Source organism: Suricata suricatta, chromosome 8, assembly GCF_006229205.1.
Source record: "Suricata suricatta isolate VVHF042 chromosome 8, meerkat_22Aug2017_6uvM2_HiC, whole genome shotgun sequence".
Lineage (NCBI taxonomy): Eukaryota > Metazoa > Chordata > Mammalia > Carnivora > Herpestidae > Suricata > Suricata suricatta.
Window position 1 is genome coordinate 21,632,837 of NC_043707.1, and position 23,585 is coordinate 21,656,421.

A 23,585-nucleotide genomic window follows, 5' to 3' on the forward strand; every position below is an offset into this window, starting at 1 on the left:
CTATCCTCACAGTGGGCGCCAATTAGCATATGTATGCGCAGTAGCTTATGCCTGGCTCTTGTTTGTTTCTATTTCCTAAGTTAGGCTTACTGTCTCCGGGCCAGGGTAAACATTATCCATGTGTTCTTTAACCCCCTTTATAATCCTTGTCTTAAGTTTGTGAAGCTCAATAGAAGAGCCTTTCCACAAACATCTGCAATGCCTTGTTTAACTCCCTCTTTATATGCTTTTTCCCATGAGGTATCTGGGGAATATCGGTCTGATTTGGAACCTTGTGAGGCCTAATCAATAGCAACAGGCTTAATTTTACATGAGCAGTGGAAGGAGATGCCAGTTTCCACCCGTGTGGCAGGAGCCGTGCTACATCTACCATTTCCTTACTGTGACCGTGTCATCCAGCAAGGCCCGTGCGGCTCCCAGCAGATGTGGGTTTGTTTTTTCCTGGCATGAGCATGTGAGCAGGTTCCCTCCCTCTCAGGGACTGTGTCCCCATCTATAAAAGAAGCCCTGACATTGTGAGGCCTCTTCCAGAGCCGGAGCGCAGGGACTGCTAAGTGCACCCTTTGCCTGGCGTTAGGGCACCGAGCACTCCCCCCAACACACTCACCCTCCTGGGATTTGACGAGAACAGTGACATGCCCATCAAAATTAAAGCCCCCGCCCCCCAGATGCTCATCATGCACTTAAGGAAAGTTGTTTGAGCACCTGCCTGTGCTAAGCCCTATTTGGGACAGTAGCTCCACTGGAGTAGATAAAATAGGGTCCCTCCCCAGAAGGGGTTCACAGTCTGCTCTAGATGCCAGACGAGTCAACAGTTACAACATGCGGGGCGCCTGGGTGGCTCAGTCGACTGGGCCTCCGACTGTGGCTCAGGTCATGATCTCACGTCCGTGGGTTCGAGCCCCACATTGGGCTCTGTGCTGACAGCTCGGAGCCTGGAGCCTGCTTCGTATTTTGTGTCTCCCTTTCTCTTCCTGCCCTTTCCCTGCTCGTGGTCTGTCTCTCTCTGTCTCAAAAATAAGTAAAAACAACAACAACAAAAAAAACCAGTTACAACATGCTGTGATAAGGCTGTGGTAAAATTAGATACAGGGTGGCAGTACAAGCTTATGTCACATGTTTGGAGGATGAGGAAAGTCCTCCTGTAAGATGGGACCCTTAAATTCCCCAGGTAGAGAAGTTGGGGGCGGGGCTTCAGAAAGAAGACGTAGTGTGAGCACAGGCGTAGTGTGAGCACAGGCGATAAAGACGCCAGAGCTGTGGGTGTTGGGAGACAGAGCATGAGAGAGGGTGGAAGACCACACCCCTTCCCTTTAAGCCATGTTCCTGAGGGACGCAGTCAGTTAAGTGTCTGACTTCAGCTCAGGTCATGATCTCGCAGTCTGTGGTCTCACAGTCTGTGCTGACAGCTTGGAGCCTGGAACCTGTTTTGGATTCTGTGTGTCTCTCTCTGCTCCTTCCCCACTCATGGTCTGTCTGTCTCTCTCAAAAATAAGTAAACATTAAAAAAAAAAGAAAAGAGTAGTTCCTGGAAATCTACCTGATGCTTATCCTTCCATCTGATTGGTCATAACTGGTCACATGGCCACACCTAACTAGAAGGGGCACTGAGAAGCGCCGTCTCCTGTCCAGGTGGCCGTATGACGAGATAAAAAGTGGAGGCTCTGGTTTAAGGACAGGTAGTGAGGAAGGATACAGGGAGACAGCCAGCAGTCTCTGCCATTCACACTAATTTATTTTTAAGTTTATTTATTTCAAGAGAGCGAGCGAGAGAACTTGAGCACAAGCAGGGGAAGGGCAGAGAGAAAGAGAGACAGAATGCCAAGCAGGCTCCACACCATCAGCCCAGAGTTGATGCAAGGCTTGAACTCGTGAACTGTGAGAGTTCATGAGCCAAGATCAAGAGCCTAAAGCAACTGCACCACCCAGGCGCCCCCATTTTTTTTTTAAGCCAAGCTATGTGGAGTAGGAACTCAGGGTAAAAAAGAGATCTGAGCTCAGACTTGACAAGAAAGGCTGCCTGGGGGGAGTGCCATTGGTTCTGGATCTTGCAGAATGAGTAGCCTTTGGGTAGGTGGATTGAGGAGAGGCAGAGGGAAGGGAACAGCCTAAGGAAAGGTATAGTGGTACATTCAAGGGAAGTGGGGAGGCGGGCTTAGCTTCTGGTGGAAGGACAGCTGAGCAAGACAGAAACTCAGAATGCCTGTTTGGGGACTGGCTGCAGTCTAGTGGGTCGCAGGAATCTGTTGAGGGTGCGTGTGAGCAGTCAGCAGACGCTGTCGGAACTCGAGTCCAGTGGTTATTTGGCAGGTGGCCTGGAAGTGGAGGCTGGAATCTTTCTAGAACATTCAGCTTATAACTCATAAACACTTCTATGACCCCATTACCCTCAGGATAAAGTCCCAACTCCCGATCGTGGCTTGCAAGGCCCAGGGGAACCTAGACCCTGCTTCCGTCTCCTGCCCCCGACACACAGCACAGCGGCCCTTCTGAACATCTTCCTGCCGCAGTCACAACCCCTGCCTTGGGCCTTTTGTGTAGGGCTGTCCTTTCTTTCCCCTCTCCATTCTCTTTGTCTGGCTCTCTCCTGCTCATCCTTTAGATTTCAGTTGAGATCCGTTTCTTCAGGAAGCTTCCCTGATCCCCACGTGAGGGGTAGGATTCACTTCTACATGCTCTGAACACACTCTATACTTGTCCTGTCAGACGCTTGAAGCCGCCGCATCATTTGTCCCACCAGATTGGGGGCGGGGGGGGGGCACACGCAGTGCAGTGTGTCTCTTTTGTCCTCGGGTGCATACCTGGTGCCCAGAACAGGGCCTGGCCTGGAGCAGAAGCCCTGGAAATGTTGGGGGAATTCCACTGGCCTTGGTCTGAGAAGAGATGGAGAGCTTTTCAGCGGGGAGATGGGGTTCACAGAGAAGCACAGTAAGAGCTAGTCCTAGGCAGGTGAGCTCGGGGAAGGAGAGGGGCTGGGAGGCGCTTTGGAGCTGCTTTGTCAAGGCCAGGATCTCCTGTACAGGAGAATGGACACCCTGGGCCTCAGCCTCCCTCGAGGAGCTGCTGCCTGAAGGCTGCGCAGGTGGCCTTGGGCCGAGTCAGGAGGGGGCAGTCCCCCTGGGGCAGCCATTGGCTCCTAGGAGCAGCCCAGCTGAGCCCCAAGCCCTGAGCCCTCCTTCCAGAGTGCTGCTGCTTCAGCTAACCTGCTTGTCTCCCGGCCCTCCCACCACTCCATGCTCAGCGGGGCGAGGACATTCAGCCCATCCTGAGACCCTTACCGCACGTGGAGACCAAGGAGGTAAGAGGGGACGAGGGGCAGCGGGAGAGGCCAGGGTCCCTCCACACTGGGTCTAGGGCCTGAGCCTCATAGTCTTTCTTCTTGGCCTTTCAGATCCCTTTTGAGAAGAACTGCGGGGAGGACAAGGAGTGCGAGGCAAACCTGAGGCTGTCCTTCTCGCCTGCAGAGTGAGACTCCCCCCCCCCCAACTCCCACCCTCCAGTTGCAGCTGGTGTTTTCCTGAGGCAGCTCCTGTGTTCTGGAAAGAACAGGTGCCTTCCAGTGAGAAGACCCCTGTCTGTACTCACTAGATCTGTCCCCTGGGGCTTCGCTCTCAGAGAAATTCAAGTCCTTTGTGCACTCCCGGCAGGAGTAGATGAGGTCACACCGCTTAAAGCCTGTGCACAAGAGCTGGCTTTTGTGTATTTGGTTTTTCTAGCCGGGCAGATCCCTGTGTCCTGAAAGCCCCTGGCTGTGACCCTGCTTCCTTCATCTTGGCCCCTGTAACTTTCCTTGGTCCCGCCCCCCAGATCCGGAGACCTGCGCCTGACCCCGTCTGCCAGCCTCTCCGTGGGGCTGACACTGAGCAACTTTCGAGAAGATGCTTACTGGGTCCAGCTCAGCCTGAGCTTCCCCCAGGGGCTCTCCTTCCGCAAAGTGGAGCTGTTAGAGGTGAGAGCCGAGGCAGGGCCTGCCCAAGGCCACACTGGTCCCTGCAGCTTCTGCTCCCCTCCAGGAGCCTGGGGGGTGGGGGGTGGGGGGGGTGGACAAGACAACCTGAAGAGGTGGGCGGGAGCTGGCATGCAGAAGCTTTAGGGCCACGTCCAGCTTTTCGGCCTGATGACCAGCCTCCAGCTGTGTGCCTGTGACACAAGGTTCACCCTCTGTGGGCCTCAGATCCCACCATCGGTGAGGCTGGGGACTCTTGCAAACTTAGTGAGGGGGTCACGTGGAATGGAGAGTGTGACAGAGGCTCATGGATCAGGTGACCAAGAAGGTATGCATAGATGCAGTAAACTCAAAGTCCCTCCCTCCTAAAGGTGACCAAAGTGTTTTTGCAGGATGGCCTGGATTGGTTTATTTTATTTTATTTTAGTGTTTGTTTATTTTGAGAGAGAGCACAGCACAGGAGTGGCAGAGAGAGAAGGAGAGAGGGAATGAATCCCAAGCAGGCTTTGTGCTGTCAGTGCAGAGCCCGACTCGGGTCTCGATCTTATGAACCTGCCATCATGACCTCAGCTCAAACTGAGAGTCGGAAACTTAACCGAGTCACCCAGGCACCTCTTGGCCTGTATATAAAAGTTGTTTTAGGGACACCTGTGTTACTCAGTAGGTTAAGTGTCTGACTCTTGGTTTTGGCTCAGGTCATGATCTCACAGGTTCGTGAGTTCAAACCCCACAACGGGCTCCGGGCTCGACGCTGGCAATGTGGAGCCTGTTGGGATTCTCTCTCTCCCTTTTTCTCTGCCCCTCCCCCACTTGCACTGTCTCTGTCTCTCTCAAAGTAAATAAATAAAGTTAAAAAAAAATTTTAAGTTGTTTTGGGATACCTGGGTGGCTCAGTCGGTTAAGCGTCCGACTTTGGCTCAGGTCATGAGCTCATGGTTCGTGGGTTCGAGCCCCACATCAGGCTCTGTGCTGACAGCTAGCTTAGAGCCTGGAGCCTGCTTCAGATTCTGTCTCCCTCACTCTCTAACCTTTCCCTACTAACATTCTCTCTCTCTCTCTCTCTCTCTCTCTCTCTCTCTCTCTCTCTCTCTCTCTCTCTCTCTCTCAAAAATAAATAAAAATATTTTAAAAAAATTTTTTAAGTTGTTTTAAATACAACTTTATTTTTTAAATTATTATCACAGAAATAATACACGATCACCACAGAAAGTTGGAAATCACACAGAGTTTAGAGAAGACAATCACCTATTCTCCTATAACTCAGCCGTTACTACTTTTATCCTTCTGTGTACCTGTACACATACATACAAATTACATTGTGTAGTTATTTATTCTATATTTGTCTTAACTAATTGGCATTTTGTTCTCCATATGGTTATTTTTCCTCTATGTTTTAAAAAAATTATTGTGATAAAATATATGTAATAGAAGATTTTCCATTTTAAGCCTTTCTTAAGCATACAATTTCGTGGCATTAAATACTTTCACAACATTGTGCAATCCATCATCTATTTGCAGAATTTTTCTATCATCTCAAACACAAGCTCTAGCTCCTTTAAGCAATAATTACCCATTCCCCACTCCCTGTCCCTAGTAACCTCTAGTCTACTTTCCGTTTCTATGAATTTGCCTATTCTAGATTTTTCATGGAAGTAGAATCATACGGTATTGTCCTTTTGTGTTTGTCTTCTTTGCTTAGCGTAGTGCTTGTGAGTTTCATCCATGTGACAACATGTGTGCCTTTTCTTTCTTTTTAAGACTGAATAATATCCCATCTAATGAATAGACCATATTTTGTCAATCCGGTCCTCTGTCAGTGGACATTTGAATTATTCTTTATACAGCCACATTACATGCTTCCATAAGAGGCATCTGGCAGAGTGATTAAGAACTTGGATCTGGAGTCAGACAGACCTATGTTCAGATTTTTTCTAGATCTCTGCCAGGTTACCCTGTGGTGGGACCTGAGGAAGTCACAGAACTTCCCCAAGCCTCTATTTCCCTATCTAATTCCATTCCCAACCTGAGGCTGAAATCTGCCCTCACAGATGATGAAGAAGACTGGTTTTAGGCTGATCAGCCCAGGAGCAAGCTCATTTTAAAAATGGTTGCTCACAGGACCCTTGGGTGGCTCAGTTGGTTAACCATCTGGCTTTTTTTTTTTAATGTTTTATTTATTTTTGAGAAAGAGAGAGAGACAGCTTGAGCAGGGGACGGTCAGAGAGAGAGCGAGACCCAGAATCTGAAGACAGGCTCCAGACTCTGAACTGTCAGCACAGAGCCTGACCCAGGGCTCGAACCCACTCACTGCAAGATCATGACCTGAGCCGAAGCTGGATGCTCAACCAACTGAGCCACCTGGGTGCCCCATCCATCTGGCTCTTGATTTTGGCTCAGGTCATGATCTCACAGTTTGTGAGTTGGAGCCCCGTTTCAGACTCTGCACTGCCAGCACCGTTTCTCACTGCCTCTCTCTCTCTCTCTCTCTGCCCCTTCCCTGCACACTCTTTCTCTGTCAAAGCAAATAAATAAACACTTAAAAATAAATAAATAAGAATGGTTGCTGGCTGTGTCGTCATAGTGTCTGCGATCTCACCGTGTCCCCTCCTGTGATTGTGCAACACGCGGAGCCATTCCTATCTCTTCAAACTGTGTGATCCCTTCCAGTTTTTCACGATTATAAATACTGTTGCAGTGAACATCTTTGAACTAAACTCTGGCCCCACCTCTCTGAGAATGTGCGCTGGCAGGGACACAGCTGGGGAACGTGGCCCCAGAGTGTTGGTGGCCTGGCCCATTGAGAAGTTTGTTCTTTCTCTTCTCACGCCCAGCCCCACATCCAGATACCTGTGAGCTGCGAGGAGCTTTCCGAGGAATCCAAGCTTCCCACCAGGACCCTCGCTTGCAACGTGAGCTCTCCGATCTTTAAATCGGGCAGTTTGGTGAGTGCTTCGGGCCCCTACGCACCAGGCCACCAAGGGGTTATGAGCTCACGTGGGGAGGGAAGGGTGCCGGTGATGGTAAAGAAGGTGTCGCCCAAAGGGAATGACAGCCTGGACTTTGGAATCAGACAAACCTGGGGTTGGGTTACTCATGAGCTTATGCGTGGGACTTGACCATTTGGGACTTTGTGTCCTCATCTGTGCCGTGGGGATAAAACACCTATTTTGGGGGATAAGTAACAGTGGTGTCAGTTATTACAGCAGTGGGGCGTGGGGGCCGTGAGCTGCCTCATGCCCGTCTCCTCCCTCCCAGGTTGCCATCCAGGTGATGTTCCACACGCTGCTGAACAGCTCCTGGGGGGACTGGGTCGAGCTGCACGCCAATGTGAGCTGGTGAGCAGGCCCCGCCCGCATGCCTGCCCCTGCTCGGACTGCCGCCTGGGCCTGGCCGAGCTCTTCTCCTAACACCGCCCTCTGCCTTGCTCCAACGCAGTGACAATGAGAAACCAGACCTCTTGGAGGACAACTCTGCCACCACCAGCATCCCGGTCCTGTACCCCATCAACATCCTCACCAAGGAGTAAGTCCTGAGCAGCCGGCCAGCGCTGGCCTCCATCCTCAGCCTCCCTGCCTGGCCTCCCAGGGCCTTCCCTCAAAGCTCCCTGCTTGTCTGTCTAGCCCCACTCCCCCCAGGAGTAATTAGAACTGATTCCGGCCACAACCCCAAGAGTTTTCAACACCCAAAAGAGTGGAGGCCCTTTAAGAGTTCTGAGTCAGATCAACGGTTTACTGGTGGGAGAAAAGGCACCACAAATGCTGACCTCACATCAGACGCTGTGCCGAAGGCACTGCCACTGCGCAGCTGGGGCTTCCCCTGAGCTTTCAGCATGTGAGGCAGTCGAGTGTCTCCATTTGACTGATGAACAGACGGACTCAGAGAAGGGAGGAGCCCATCCAGAGGCGTATAGCCAGGAAGCACTGATGCCAGCCCCCGAACTTAGGTCTGTCCGACTCCAAAACCCTGTGCTGGCTGCCCTCCCATCCTGGGGGCCAGACATGCTGGCGGAGACGAGGAGAAAGTTGTTCACAGTGACCCTTGCCCACTGAGAACTCATAGTCAGGTGGGGGAGGCCAACCTTGTGCGCACACAGAACCTGCATGTCTCAGAAGGTTGTAGCAGGGGGGCCCGTGGGGACGACTTGTTGGATTTTCTCATTTACAGAAAAGAGGGCGAAGCCAGAGAAGCATAGGGACTTTCTCAGCTTGACTCAGTGAGGACAGGGACAAGGATTGAGCCAAGGTCTCTGGGCTTTTGAACGCAAATGCCAGATACAATGATATTGTCTGAAGTGTCGCATGAAATTAGAGCCAGGAAAGATGTTGTGGCTTGAGGAAAGATGGGAGGGTTCATTGGAGGAAGTAGGGCTTGAACTGGGGTCTGGAGAGTAAGGGGATCAGATAAGGGCCAAGAAAGAGGAAGGATAGCCTCAGTGGGGAGAATGGCCCAGGCAAAGGAAGCAGTAAGCAATGGGGTGGATTTGAAGAGTAGGGAGTGGGGCGCCTGGGTGGCTCAGTCGGTTAAGTGGCCAACTTTGGCTCAGGTCATGATCTCACGGTTCGTGGGTTCAAGCCACGTGTCGTGCTCTGTGCTGACAGTTCAGAGCCTGGAGCCTGCTTCAGATTCTGTGCCTTCCTCTCTCTCTGCCCCTCCCCCACTCATGCTCTGTTTCTATCTCAATAATAAATAACTATCTCAATAATAAATAAAAACATTAAAAAAATTTTTTTAGGGGCACCTGGGTGGTTCAGTCGGTTGAGCGACCAGCTTTGCCTCAGGTCATGATCTCACGGTTTGTGGGTTCAAGCCCCGCGTCAGGCTCTGTGCTGGCAGCTAGCTCAGAGCCTGGAGCCTGCTTCAGATTCTGTGTCTCCCTCTCTCTCTGACCCTCCCGTGCTTGTGCTGTCTCTCTCTATCTCCCAAAAATAAATTTAAAAAACATAAAAAATTATTTTTAAAAAATTAAAAAATAAAAAAATGTTTTAAAGAAGAGTAGGGAGTGTGCAGGCCCAGGGAACAGTATGTGTGGGGCCCAGTGAGCAGGCAGACTGGGAAGTGGACAGGTCTGGACATGGGGGGCTTTGGACTTGACCCTCATTGGCAACAGGAAGCCACTGGTGGATTCTGAATAGGTGCTGGCAGGATCAGACAGTGATGTAAGAAGGTCACTGGAAGGATGGGGTGGAGAGGAAGGCAGAGGCTGTGCTGTTATGCAGGACATGAAGAACTCAGAGGACAGTGGAGACCTCGTGGCAGGGGTAGGGGGGATCCCATGGAACAGGGAGAACACAGCTCCAAAGGCACATTCACCTGGGTTCCAGCCCTGGCCCGCCACCGTGGCGGCCTGTGTCATCCTGCCTATGTGATCGCTGCCTGACAACGCAGAGGCTTACTCCGCCCGGGCCCGTGCTCTTCTGGAAACTGGGCTGTTGTCTTCTCCACTTTCTACTTCTGCTCTTCTCTCTCCACAGCAAGGAAAACTCCACACTGTATGTCAGCTTCACCCCCAAGGGTCCCAAGGTCCACCACGTCAAACACATCTACCAGGTATGAGCCCCCATGTGAAAAGGCCCTTCTGGGTCACACAGCTGTCAGCCCCGTCCTGAGGACCGCAGCTGCAGAGACCAGCCGGCCACGGCCCCGTCCTCAGCAAATCCAGTGCTCTCCACCTCATCCTACCATCCTTTCTTTAAAAAAAAATTTTTTTTAATGTTTTTTATTTATCTGCAAGAGACAACGTGAGCAGGGGAGGGTCAGAGAGAGAGGGAGATACAGAATCTGAAGCAGGCTCCTGGCTCTGAGCTAGCTGTCAGCACAGAGCCCAACGCGGGGCTCGAACCTATGAACCTTGAGATCATGACCTGAGCCAAAGCATGAGGCTTAACCGACTGAGCCACCCAGGCACCCCCCTACGATCCCTTCTGTAGAGCCTCCCTCCTCCATTCAGGCACTTCCGGCAGCAGCACACTCAGTGGCTCCTTTCACCAATGGACGGATGGTCTGTGGGATCGCAGCCCTTGGGAGAAGCGCTCTGAGAGAGAACCTAGTTTTTCATTCACCCGTTTAACGAGCCACTGTTCTAGTTTAGGTACTTTGCTAGGTGCCAGGGCGGCAGTAAGTAAATCAGGGCCCCGACCGCTCACCCAACCCAAGATCTGTGCCTGGTGCTTCATATATGCGAGCCCCCTGTGATTCTCACACCAGCCCGCAAGAGCCCCACAGGGTAGAGGCCTTGCCACTGGCACTTTACAGATGAGAAATCCACAGCACAGAGAGGTCGAGTAACTTGCCAGGTCACACAGCTAATAAGAAAGGTCAGATCCAAGCACATATTGGAATGCCCCCATCCATGTGTTTAACCTCTGAGTTAACGATGTGTCACTTTTCATGCCATATGCTCTGTGCTGTGATAGCATCTTTGTTTATGGGGACAAAGAAGAGGGAAGCCAGCCCCTGAGTCTAAACCTCGAGGAGTCTAAGGCTTTTTTAGAGGTAACCTCTGAGAGAGGGGCAGACACTGACCAAGCCAAGAGAATTCTCGTTTTCCCGGGAAGGAAACGGAGGCCCCAAAGAGACACTGTCTCACCCAAGGCTGCACTGGTATCAGGGCAGACTGGGGCAGGATCCCAGGAGGAAAGGGACCCCAGGCAGGTAGCCCCTTTAAAACCGAGTCATTTCACCTAGATGTGACAATGGAGGAGAGTCAGATGCCCATTTGCATTGAGAATGGCCAGTCGCCTTGGTTTCTAGTGCTGTTCACTGGGGTGGCTCTGGGTTCCCTAGGGAGGTTGGCAGACCAGTTCCTTTTACCACCGGAATAGTGGGAAAGGCTTCGACAGGCTTGGATCCAAACCCCGACTCTACCACTCGAGCTCTGCGTGACCTTGGGCCAAGGGCTTGACTGTCCATGCCTCAGCTCCCTGCTGTGACAAATGGCATTTGGAATGAGAACTTCCACGTGCTGTGAGGTTTAAGTGGGTTACTTACTCCCCACGGAGTGCTTGGCGTGGTGCCCAGAAAGTGGAGGTTGTTAGTGGCTGAGGCAGGTGTTGGGCTGCGGCCTTGACATTCCCGAGCTCCTGTGGAAGCCTGCTTCCATTTTTGTGCCACTCCACAGGGAGCCAACTCAAACCCCTTGAGCTCCCCTCACCCGTACACACGCCCCGTGTATCTCTCTCTTGGGATGGCCACCAGGGCTGGATGCCACCTCACCACCCTCCAGCGTCTTCACCTATGCTTCGGGCTCCCCGCCGCCTGACCCACCACGCAGCCACGCCACTCTTGCTAAAGCCCCTAGTGGTCTCTGTTTTAACTAAACCCAACATGGCATGGGACATTGGTGATCATTCCCTCTGTTCCTTACTATAGACTTATTTTTGAGAGAGAGAGAGAGAGTATGGAGGAGGGGTGGAGAAAGAGAGAATCCCAAGCAGACTCTGCACTGACAACACGGAGCCCGATGCAGGGCTCAAACTCACAAACTATGAGATCATGACCTGAGCCCAAGTCAGAGGTTTAAATGACTGAGCCATCAGGTACCCTGGCCAACCTTCTCTCTTGCCTGAAGCTATCCCATTAGCCCCTTTTCGCCACAAGCGGGTCAGCTCAGGTTTACTGTCAGCTCTATGGGCGTGGTTATCCAATGGGAATTTGACCACTGGGCCACGGGGTCTTCTTCCTCATGGTTGCCCTCTCCCCTGGCTGGTTAGGAGTATAGCTTCAGCCAGAGCTGAAGTCTTTTTGAAGCTCTGCCGCGTAAATCTGTGTGACCTCAGGCAGTTTACTTAACCTCTCTGAGTGTCGGTTTTTCAATCTGTAAAATGGGGGTGATAATAGCATCTACTTTATGGGGTTGTTATGAGGAGTGAAGAAGAAAGTGCTCTGCATGGCACTTGACACATAAGGGATCAGTCAATGGTGGCTCCTTTCACCCCTGTTGTCACCACCCTCATCCAAGGAAGGTGACAGAGCGAGGCGGTTCCAGTCTCTGGAGTCCCAGCCTAGGCTAACATGCCAGCTCTACTACTTAGTAGTGTCAGACAAATCAACCTCCTTGAACTTCAGTCCTCCCATCTGTGAAATGGGGACGACAGTACCGCCCACCATGCAAAAAGACCGAGAGAAATATGTGAGATCCTGCATTCGGTGAGAAGCACATGAGACCTAGCCCACCAACTGTTCGGCAAATGGTGACTGTTCTTTTTTTTTTTTTAAGTTGTATTTATTTATTTTGAGAGACAGACAGTGTGTGGGGGCGTGAGCAGGAAGGAGGGGCAGAGAGAAGGGGAAAGAGAGAATCCCAAGCAGGCTCTGCGCTGTCAGTGCAGAGCCCAACTCAGGGCTCGAACCCATGAACCGTGAGACCACGCCCACAGCCAAAAACCAAGAGTCAGACGCTCCACTGACTGAGCCACCCAGGACCCTTCACCTGCTTTTAAAAGTGTACAGTTCAGGGGCACCTGGGCGGCTCAGTCAGTGAAGCGTCCGACTTCAGTTCAGGTCATGATCTCTCAGTCAGTGAGTTCGAGCCTCGTGTCAGGCTCCGTGGTGACAGCTCAGAGCCTGGAGCCTGCTTCACATTCTGTGTCTCCCTCTCTCTCTCTGCCCCTCTCCCACTTACACTCTGTCTCTCTCTCTCTCTCAAAAATAAGTAAACATTAAAAAAGATTGTTTTTTCTTTTTTTTTATTTAAAAAAAAAGATTTTTTTTTTAAATAAAAAAATAAAAGTATACAGTTCAGTGGCTCTTAGTGTATCCATAAAGTTGGGTGACCATCACCGCTATATAATTTTAGAAGATTTTTATTTTTCCAAAAAGAAGCCCTGTACCCGTTTGCAGTCACTCTCCCTTCCTCCCTCCTCCCCCCACAGCTCCTGGCAACCACAACTTTCATCTTTATCCATAGATTGGCCTGTTCTGGATGTTATGTAGAGGAGGAATCCTACAGGATGTGGTCTTTTGTGACTGGCTTCTTTCAGTTAGTAGTGTCGTCAGGGTTCATCCACTTTGGAGCGTGTGTCAGCGCTTCTTTGCCAGATACTCTTCCATGGTAAGGGAGGCGGCATTTGATTTATCCACCCATCAGCCATTCCTCTTGGCCATATGCCTAGGAGTGCAATTGTTCCTCTTGATGCTTTGTCTCAACATGTTCTACACCAAATGTATCATTTCGCCCTAAGCCAGCATCACCTCCGCTTTGCTGAGAATCCCTCAAAAGCACCCTTTTCCTTAAGCAAAACTTCTAAGTCTGGGTGAACTTCTCCTTCCTCTGTGCCTGGGCCCCCTGCCTCTTCAACTTCCGTTCTGGATTCTCTTCTCTCTTTTGCCCCCGCCACTGCTCAGACCCAGGACCCCGTCTTCTTGCAACCGGACCATTGGCACAGGCGCCCAGCGTGGACCTCAGCCTGCCTTCCCCACTTCTGTCCATTCTGGGCCTGGAGTCAGAGAGTCTCCCTGGAGCCCCCGCCCCCTCAGCTGCCTGCTCTGACTCGCCACTGCCTCGTTGAGGGTCCCCTGATCGCTTGCCCTTAGGTCTTCTGGGCGCACAGTCTCACCCCAGGTCTCCTTCCAGACGCACCTGCTGTCTCTCCGTGCCAGGAACCGCACCTCCGGCCGCATCACGCTCGCTCCCCGGCACTGCACTGACTCCCCACATTTTCTCTCTCTGGATGCCTTTCCCCGTCTTCATCTGTTCGACTCCTCTCTCCCTTTCACAGTTAAATTTAAATGCTGCCTCTGACATTAGACCTTTTAAAATTAATTCGACTGGTATGTTTCATGTGTCCACAAATGTTCGTTGAGGGAATAAATGATAGAACCTCTCAAACTGGACATCTGATTCCCTTCTTGACCTCCCTGTGATGCTCATTGGTGCTACATCTGTGTTCCTTTCTTATCCATATCTGCGTCTTCCAGCCCTAGCACAGACAGCTCGTCCTTTTTTTCCTTTTTAAGTTTATCTATTGATTTTGAGAGAGAGAGAGAGCACGAGTTGGGGAGGGGCAGAGAGAGAGAGAGAGAGAGAGAGAGAGAGAATCCCAAGCAGGCTCTATACTGTGTGGTGGAGCCTGACTCAGGCTTGATCCCATGAACCATGAAATCATGACCTGAGCCAAAACCAAGAGTCGGACACCTAACAGACACCACCCAGGTGCCCCGGCTCTTTCATATGAAAGGTACTCAGGAAATGGTTCTCTTTTTTTAATTTTTAAATGTTTTTATGTTTGAGATGGAGAGAGACAAAGTATGAGTAGGAGAGAGACAGAGAGATACAGAGATACAGAATCCGAAGCAGGCTCCAGGCTCTGAGCTATCAGCACAAAGCCCGACGCGGGGCTTGAACTCACAAACTGTGAGATCATGACCTGAGCTGAAGTCGGGTGCATAACCGACTGAGCCCCCCAAAGTCCCCCCAGAAATGTTTGTTAAACCAAGGCCCTTGGCCAAAGGAGGCTTTCCCAACCTGCCTCATGAAAATAATTTTTGCATCTATCCTTGTTAAATGTCATTCATTCAAAAAACTAGGTAGGGTGTCAGGCAGCAAGGAATTGCAAGGGAAATTAGCCACAGCTGCTGCCCTCTGGAAGCACACAGTCTAGTGGAGACACAAGCAGAAACATTGCTGTCCTGTGCGTGATGTGGGGTCTGTGGGAACACACAAGGGGGAGCTGCCCTGCCCTTGAGGAGTCAGCCAGACCTTCCGGAAATCGTATTTGAGCAGTACATCGCTGGATGTGCCAGGGTTTGCCCCGGTGAAAAAGTACGGAGGCACCCGTACCCCACACTGTAAGGCTTTGAAGATGGGCCAGTGAGGTTATTGCCTGCTGCCGGTTCTCAGGCCTCAGCCTGTGACGGTTGCGTCTGGAGTGGCAGTTGGGGGGTGGCTGGCATTTAAGGCTCTGCAGCTCCTCGTCCTCTGTCCTAGGTAAGGATTGAGCCTTCTGTCTACGACCACAACGTGCCCCCACTGGAGGCCTTGATTGGGGTGCCAGGGCCACATGTCTCGGGGTCCATCATACACAAGTGGAGTGTGCAGATGGTGAGTACCCGCCCAGAGGAGGGAAAGGCACCTAGGTCCATGGGGATGACTCATAAGGGGGTGCAGATGTGTGGGAAAGGAGTGAGGGTGGATGAATCCCGTTGGGCTCAGTGATTTCTGAATCCGCCAGGAGCCAGTGGGAGGGAACCAGGAGGCCACACATGGGGGAGGATGGGGAGGGAGTGGGGAGGAAGCCAGGTTCTGGCCTTAAGGTGCCGGTGTTCCCTCTCTGCTCTGGACTAACTGAAGACCGTTCCTAGGATCCTCCTGTGACCTGCCACCATGAGGATGTGGAGAGGCTGCCCAGTACGACTGAGGTGGGGGCGGCACGGGCTCAGAAGTCGGAGCCAGGGCCGGCGGGGTGTGGGTGTGCTGGGAAGACAGTCCTCTCTGACCCCTGCTCTCTCCATTCCTGGCAGCCTTGTTTGCCCGGAGCCAAGTTCCGCTGCCCACTTGTGTTCAAGCAGGAGATCCTCGTCCAAGTGACCGGGACCGTGGAGCTGGTGGGGGAGATCAAGGTAGCACCTGCTGGCCGCAGACGCTGTAGTCGGGGCCGGGTGGGGGGACCTCCAGGGGTGGGGACTGGGATTCCCCACCACTTGGTCTTCCTGCATTTTTCTTTACCACCTTGATGAAAAGCCCTGATATGTACACAGTGGTGGATGAAAGAGAACCATGATTTGTTTGAAACGTGCAGGGCTGTGTTCATGGGCCTACGGATGGTTCTTCTGGGCTCTCTGTAGGGAAAATCTCCTCCCAGCAGTGGGGAGTGGCCCATTGGGACGCCACGGTCGAGAACATGGTGGCCGTGGCGCACCCCACTGGGACCCATACTCCTCAGCTCCTCCACGCTGAGTCGAGGTGGGGTGCAGACGTCGGTGGGTTCCAGCCTTTGTTGTCCCTGGCCTGACCCCTCCCCCACCCTCCCACAGGCGCCCTCCATGCTCAGCCTCTGCAGCTCCCTCTCCGTCTCCTTCAACAGCAGCAAGCATTTCCACCTGTATGGGAGCAATGCCTCCCAGGCCCAGGTATGTCTCTGCCTCCTCAGAAGCCCCGGAAACCGAGGTCAGCAGAGGGGTCTGAGGAGCTAGAAGAGCTAGAGCGAGAAGTGGGAGAGCCACGTGGGAGGTCTGGGCTCAGCACAAGGAAGAGCTTCCGCGTCGTCAGAGCCATCAGCCTTGGCGAAGGCCTTAGTGGACACCAGGAGCTCCCCACCCCCACTGGCGGGCAAGCGGACCACAAGGTCACCTGTCTTGAGCTGTATCAGGTGGAGATCAGCTTGATGGCAGCTCAGCCAAGGGCACCCATCCCATACCCACCCACTCTGAGCATGATGGGAAAGTGCTCTAAGCAGAGGGTCGTGAGCGCTGGGGACCCAGGTCACCCAGCTGAGCGGGCAGGTGAGGCAGGTTGAAGAGCAGGAAGCTCCCAGCAGTTGCAGGGAAGCTGCACCTAACAAGGTAAGCACGAGCCGGACTCTGGAAGCTTGGCATGCTAAGTTGAGATTCTGGGACGAAGGGAAGCCATCTACAGGCATAGGGTGGGCCCCGTGCAAGTTCGCCAGTTCATTCTGGTGGTGGCGCGGGGGTGTTCCCTGGAGAGAAGTGTCTGGGCCAGAGACTGGTGGCGTCAGGAAACAATCCCGACCAGAAATTGCTAAGACCCGACCATTCACAAGAAAGTTAAAGGTGGGAAGGCTTCTTCCTACAGTCCCTTTTCTCCTTGTCCTCCAGGTCATCATGAAGGTTGACATTGTATATGAGAAGGACATGCTCTACGTCTACGTGCTGAGCAGCACTGGGGGGCTGTTGTTGTTCCTGGTGATTTTCGGGGTGCTCTACAAGGTGGGAACTCCTGGGGGTAATGGGCCCCTAGTCAGGCTAGGGGAAGGGGGGGTAGTCACAGGAGTCAGGGCAGAGAGTACAAAGATCACGGAGCATTGATGCTAGAAGTGTCCTCAGCCTCTCCCTCCTCCTGCAGTTAAGACTTTTGAGGCCCAAAGAGCAAATGAGACTTTCCCCCCAGCCCCCACTGAGCACTGGCAGAGCCAGGATTGGGGACCCAGGGAAGGAGGGTCCTCCCACGCCTCACGGACCAGGCACTGGGACACAGAGGCACGTACCACAAGCATTGCCTTTGGGGAGCTCACCGTCTAATGGGGGAGGCAGACAGGAACACACCTGCCAAGGGCTCCACTCAAGGGCCTGTGTGTTGGAGCCTCACTTAGGCTGGGGGAGTCTGGGAAGGCTTCCCAGGAGAGGAGGCATTTGAATTGGGATTTGAAGGAGGAGTAGCCGGGTGATGAGTGCCAGAGGTCAGATGTTCCATATAAAAACCTCAAATACTCCGGAAAACAACCCAGAAAATCAATTTCTCCCTGTTGCATCCCCCCAGAGGGGTGCCGTTAGCACCCATTTTGTTTCTATTCTTCCAGGCTCTGATTTTGTTGTGTAAACATCTGTCTATGTATGAGCACGAAAGAGACAGAGAGAAAAGTCAGTGTCTGTGTCTATGTGTAGAAAACGTAAATGGAATAAGACCATATATACTGCTTGGGAGCTCATGTTTCCCACTGGATATGACATCTTGATGTCTCTGTGTGTGCCCACAATCAGATCTACCTCTTGCTTTTTCACCTGGCTGCTTTCCTGCGTCTGGGCGCCCTGCCTTTCATTTAAACGAGATCCCCACTGATGAGCGTTTAGCTTGTTGGTAATTCATACCTACTCCAGACAGGGACTGAAAAGGGCTTTTGTTACCCACCTCTTTGCACACCTGTCCAGATCTTCTTTAGAATTAATTCCTGGTGGGGTGCCTGGGTGGCTCCATCAGTTAAGGGTCTGCCTCTAGATTTCAGCTCAGGTCATGAGCTCATGGCTTGTGTGATTGAGCCCCCGTGGCGGGCTCCTCATGGATGGCACAGAGCCTGCTTGGGATTCTCTCTCTGTGTCTCAAAATAAACAGATAAACATTTTAAAAAATTAATTCCTGGAGCTGGAATGGCTGAGCCAAAGAACATACATGTTTTGAGCTTTCAACAGAGAAAGCAGGCACGTGCTAAGCTCTGTGAAAGTGCAGGCTCTTGCTATTAGTATTCCTGGCTATTGTCCAATCGCCCACCTAAAATATTGCTACATGACATTTTGATGAGCCTAAGGAACACACTGTTAAGCGTACAGCTTTTTAACCCATTTCCAGGAGCTGGATGTGGCAGATACCCCAGTCCTATCCCTAGGGGCAGATACCACGCGTCTGTGTGACATGTGTGACTCATCAACATTAAGGGTGCTTTTATGTTTTGCTGAGGCTGACTAGTCCAGAGTGTTCCATGGACTTCGGGGCTCACTCAATTTTTGTCTCCCTCCAGCTCGGCTTCTTCAAACGGAACCTCAAGGAGAAGATGGAAGCCACTGGAGACGCTTCAAATGGAATCGCTGGAGAACAGTCTGGGCAGCCAGAGCCCAAGGAAGAGGGTGGGGATCCCGGCTGCCTGGAGCCGCTCCAGGAGGAGGCGGCCCAGGATGGAAATGACAAAGACTGAGGCCCAGGCCCGATGCAGAGGACCCAGGACTGGACTGAAGGTGCTTCGAACCATTCTGCCTCAACCTTCGTTTCACTGTGTGTCTTTGGGCAAGTTTCTGCCCCCACCTGGGCCCCAGTGTCACTGTCTTGTACATGGAGCTCACTCCTGCCCGCCTGCTTTGCAGGTTCATGGCAAGGCTCCATGAGGGATGGGCCAGGAAGGCTATGGAGGTGAGGCCTTGTAATTATCAGCTGGTCCTGGCTTCCCCCAGCCCTTCTTAGTATCCTCCCCTGGAAGAGACTGTCTGATCTAAATTTGGAAAAACTGTCATCTCAGGACCTAGTGACATTCCCACTCTCACACCCATCTGCCCTTGGGCGTCCCCAGAGGCTCAGACTCCCAGAACCTCATCCTTCACTCTCTCCTGCCCAGAGTCCAGTTCAGCCTTCCGTTCTGCTGCCAGAGAGCAAATCAATCTGTGTCACTACATTGGTGCTGCAAACCCTTTGGCTAAAGACCGAGTTCCCTAATACGCCTTCCACAGTCTGCGGGACAGCCTCAACATGCCAACGCAGAATCGGGCCCCTGTTGCCTTCCTGGCCTCCTCCCCAGACTCTCCACCTCTCTTTCTAGGCTCCGATTACACTGGCCTTTCTGGCTAGCCAAGCTCCTTCCTGTCTCACTGCCTTCACCCAGACTGCTCCCTCTGCCTGGAACATTCCACCCCAGCCCTTTTCCTGGCTGACTCTCCCAGCTCACGCACGTATAACTGCCTCAGGACCGCCCCCAACCCCAACCCAAGTGGGTTCCCGTGTTCCACTTGCCCCTCATCGTACAGATCAGATTGTTACTTAATATTTGTCTCTCAAATTAAACATCAAACTCCGCGAGAGTAGGGACCCTACCTGTCATGTTCACCTTAGGATCCCTTGGTGACATCACAGAGCCAGACACAGTAGGTGCTTGACATGGTTTCACTGAACCTAGTGAGGGTGCCTGTTGAAAGGGTGGGTGGGCCCGTGGCATCTCCACCCTTCAAGGTCTTCCCCAGGCGCCTGCCTCCTTGCTCCACAGCCCCCCTCAGGACTCATCACACCCCCACTGCCGCGGCCCCCACTGGGAGGCTGCGCGCTCAAGCCGGCGGGCCGTGTCTGTGCACCCGGCCTGCGTGTGTGTGCCCAGTACATGTGAGAATCTGTCCAGTTTGTGATGTTCCCATGCCGGTGCCACATTCTGGCCTGGCTCAATTAGATGGACATTTCCTTCACAAACCTTTCTCTAAGGGAGACCCAAACAGTCAGCTCTTTGCTTTTTGCTTTTCTCTTTTCTTTCTTTTCTTTTCTCTTCTCTTCTTTTCTTTTGTCTTTTCTTTCCTTCTCTTTTCGTTTCTTCTCTTCTCATTAGTTATGCCAACCCTCAGAGACTGACCTGCATGACGCACTGACATTTAAGTGTGAGAACAGACCCTCCGTGGCTTTTTTTTTTTTAAGCAACAATTGGTAGGGCCTGACCCTGAGGCCCTCGGCGTTAGGAGAGATGGGGGCTCACCACTGCCCCCCTCTGTGGTCAGTAGGATGGGGGTCGGGGGATGGAGTAATTCTCAGGCCAGCTCCGGGTCCAGCACTGGGAGCTGAAAAGCAACATTTGGCCTCCCAAGCGGTGCCCTTCGATGGCTCCCTTCCGCCTGCAGGGGAGTAAGCGAACATTCTTTCTCGAGCGCATGAGGCCCAGAACAGTCTTTCAAAAGCCTGCCTGTCTCTTCAGCTTCATCAGCACCCTTCTGGGCCAGCCCCATGGCTCCTCAGAAGGAAGACCTGAGGAAGGAAGGTGCGAGGCCCATTTCCCAGGGAAGGCAAGAAGAAGGAGAAGAAGAAGAAGAAGGAATATCACAGAACTGCTAAAAGGACATCAAATTATCTCTAGGTCTCATGACGTCTATTAATTCTTGCCGCATTTCCTGAGAGCTTTGTGTCGGGCCCTGTGCTGTGCCCTGAGGGCGTGGTGATGAAAAGCACAGAGAAGTCCCTGACCTCAGGACTCCGTGGCCCCACTGGGAAACTGGTTATAAAGTAGAAATGTGATTCCAGATGGTGAGGGTGTTGTGAAGAAAATAAAGCAGGATAGCAGGTTAGGTTAGAGAGTGATGGAGAAGATCCTCTTACCTCAGTGATAGACACTCCGTGACACGTAAACAAAAAGTGAGTATTTTCATTCAGGCTGGAAACGAGAAAGTCTGGAAGGTCGGTGTCAGGAACAGCGCTGCCTTCATCACACCCAGGAATCTATTTCCCAACGAGCTTCAGCCCCTGTTTTCAAATACCTATACGTCCTTCCCCGTCTCTGTGCCTTTGCACATGCTGTTCCCCCTGCCCAGTTCACCTCTTCTCTAGCCTTTAAAATCTTCCTGATGAGCCTGGTTGGCTCAGTCGGTGGAGCATGCGACTCTTCGTTTCGGTGTTGTGAATTCGAACCCCCTGTTGCGTGTGGAGATTACTTAAAAATAAAATATTTTTTAAAAGTAAAAAATAAATAAAATCTTCCTACTTCAAAGCACTTCACAGCTTTTTTCATCCCCTCGTTCCTGGACAAAGTGACCCATTTAATCTCCACGTTGTATACCTCATTGGAACACGTAGCACTCATTGTCTGGGCTCCTCCCTCAAGACTAGGAGGTTCTAGAAGGAAGGATTCAGTCTTTGCTCCCTTGTGTTCCAACACTGACCCCTTATCAGGGCTGGCACAAGTAAGCGTTTGATTCAGTGGCCCTCACGTGTTTTGGTCTCAGAACCCTTTTATACTCTTAAAAATTAAAGATCCCCAAAGAGCTTTTGTTTATATGGGTTATATTTATTGGTGTTTATCCAATTAGAAATTTAAATGGAGAGGGGCACCTGGGTGGCTCAGTCGGTTAAGCGTCCAACTTCAGCTCAGGTCATGATCTTGCAGTCAGTGAGTTTGAGCCCCGCATCGGGCTCTGTGCTGACAGCCCAGAGCTGGAGCCTGCATGGGACTCTGTGTCTCCCTCTCTGTCTGCCCTTCCCCCACTCATGATCTGTCTCTCTCTGTCTCTCAAAAATAAATAAATGTAAAAAAAAACTTTTTAATTAAAATGGTGAAAAATATAACACATAAGGACACCCAGCCCACACCCCCCACAAGCTGTCAGAATGATGACATATGTGATCACATGTCATGCCACCTCCTCTTGAAAACACCATCCTCATGGCACAAAGTGAAAAAGTAACATCTTAGTCTCCTTAGGAAAAGAGTCAAAACCTAGTCAGACCATGGTTGGAGTCCAGGCACTGCTGCTTCGTAACTGCCATGCAGGGCAAGTACCTAACCTCTTTGGGACTCATTTCTTCATCTGTAAAATGGGAATAATAACTGTATATACCTCAGAGCTGTCGTGAACATGAAATAACACTTGCAAACTGTTGCCAGCACCTAACTGCTTGATAAAAAGTGGTGGATAGGAATGGTTTTGTTGTGGGCGCCTGGCTGGCTCAGTCAGTGGGGTACACGACTCGATCTTGGGGTTGTGAGTTCACGCTTCACATTGGACGTAGAGATTACTTTTTTAAAAATGGTTTAGGGGCACCTGGGTGGCTCAATTGGTTAAGCATCCAACTCTTGATTTCGGCTATGTTCATGATCTCACAATTCGGTTCATTGATCAAGCCCCACATTGGGCTCTGCCCTGGCAGTGCTGAGCCTGCTTGGGATTCTCTCTCTCCCTCTCTCTATGCTCCTCCCCTGCTCGTGCATGCTAACACTCTCTCTCTCTCTCAAAATAAATAAACATTAAAAAATAGTTAAGGTGTACAGGATGATATGGTAAAAGTGGCACACTAGACTGGAAGTCAAATGACCTAGTTTTGGAGTTGTAGTCCTTCACCGTGACCTTGGGAAAGATGCATACCCTTTCTGGGTTTGGCCGGCCCCACCCGGGATCTGAAGGTACCTCAGGAGCTGCCATGGGGAAGACAGCAGTGGGGGCTGAGCAGCTGGGTACCCACTTGATCTGCTTTAATATAAAAAGCATTCAGGCTGCCTTATCAATTAGGCACACGGGCATCGTGCCCAGGGCCTCTCAGCCTTCAATGGCCTACAGATATGTTTGGGAGTTGAAAAAGAAAACCAACTCCAAAATATGAAAATTAAATTGTATAATTGAAATAAATGTTAAAGTCAATGTCTATAGGGGCCCCTGGGTGGCTCAGTGGGTTGGGCATCCGACTTCAGCTCAGCTCATGAACCCGTAGTTTGGAATCTGTGTCTCCCTCTCTCTCTGTTCCTCTCTTTCTCGCTCACTCTCTCTCAAATTAAGATCTAAAAAAAATTTTTTAAATAAAGTAAATGTCTATAAATGTAATATGTCAGGTGGTCAAATGGAGTTCTATTTAACATATGTAGTTATATATATGAACTATATTAACTGTGGGAGTTGGAGTGTTTTATTTAATATTGGAAATTATGTGTGGTAGGATTTCTGCAAAAATGTGCATAAAGTTTAGAAAGGTCTTTAAAAGACCAAGAGATTTTACTTGAAAAATAATGTTCGGGGGCACCTGGGTGGCTCAGTTGGTTAAGTGTCCGGCTTCAGCTCAGGTCATGATCTCACGGTTTGTGGGTTCGAGCCCTGCGTCGGGCTCTGTGCTGACAGCTAGCTCAGAGCCTGGAGCCTGTTTCAGATTCTGTGTCTCCCTCTTTCTCTGACCTTCCCCTGCTCGGCTGTTTCTCTCCATCTCTCAAAAATAAAAAACAGGAAAAAAAATAAAGAAAAAAAAGAATAATAATGTTCTACTTCCAAAAATAAAACTTTAGGAAAACACTAAACACAACCAAACTGTATTGACCTACATAATCTCTAAGTCTCCTTCCAGAGCTTGCAGAACATAAGAGGCTGAACTGAAATGTGATTAGAGAAGTTACTTGCTTTTGACAAGTTATAAGGCCCTGAGGATGGGCATGGGGTAGGGGTGAGGTGAGGATTCTGAGGCCCAAGACCATTTCTAGAGTGAGGATTCCTCACCTGCCTATGTGGCCGAGCTGCTGGGGGCCAGTGAAGCCCAGTA

The 23,585-nt window shown here is 51.3% G+C and overlaps 1 protein-coding gene across 2 annotated transcripts in view; it reads left to right on the plus strand.

The window, feature by feature from the left end:
* The window catches only part of ITGAL (integrin subunit alpha L), a 59,570-nt gene extending 38,510 nt beyond the window's left edge, over nucleotides 1–21,060 (plus strand). Inside the window, exons 20-32 of one of the 2 annotated variants that reach the window (XM_029948168.1) lie at nucleotides 3,242–3,298; nucleotides 3,392–3,465; nucleotides 3,808–3,949; nucleotides 6,778–6,888; nucleotides 7,202–7,281; nucleotides 7,382–7,468; nucleotides 9,418–9,493; nucleotides 14,871–14,984; nucleotides 15,245–15,301; nucleotides 15,404–15,502; nucleotides 15,917–16,012; nucleotides 16,718–16,828; nucleotides 18,352–21,060. In XM_029948168.1, coding sequence (XP_029804028.1) covers nucleotides 3,242–3,298; nucleotides 3,392–3,465; nucleotides 3,808–3,949; nucleotides 6,778–6,888; nucleotides 7,202–7,281; nucleotides 7,382–7,468; nucleotides 9,418–9,493; nucleotides 14,871–14,984; nucleotides 15,245–15,301; nucleotides 15,404–15,502; nucleotides 15,917–16,012; nucleotides 16,718–16,828; nucleotides 18,352–18,525 — 1,278 coding nt within the window. In that variant the 3' untranslated portion in view covers nucleotides 18,526–21,060. Of the gene's footprint in view, nucleotides 1–3,241; nucleotides 3,299–3,391; nucleotides 3,466–3,807; nucleotides 3,950–6,777; nucleotides 6,889–7,201; nucleotides 7,282–7,381; nucleotides 7,469–9,417; nucleotides 9,494–14,870; nucleotides 14,985–15,233; nucleotides 15,302–15,403; nucleotides 15,503–15,916; nucleotides 16,013–16,717; nucleotides 16,829–18,351 lie in introns of those variants that run through there. The other variant, XM_029948169.1, reaches the window with a different exon arrangement.
* The last annotated feature ends 2,525 nt before the right edge of the window (nucleotides 21,061–23,585 follow it).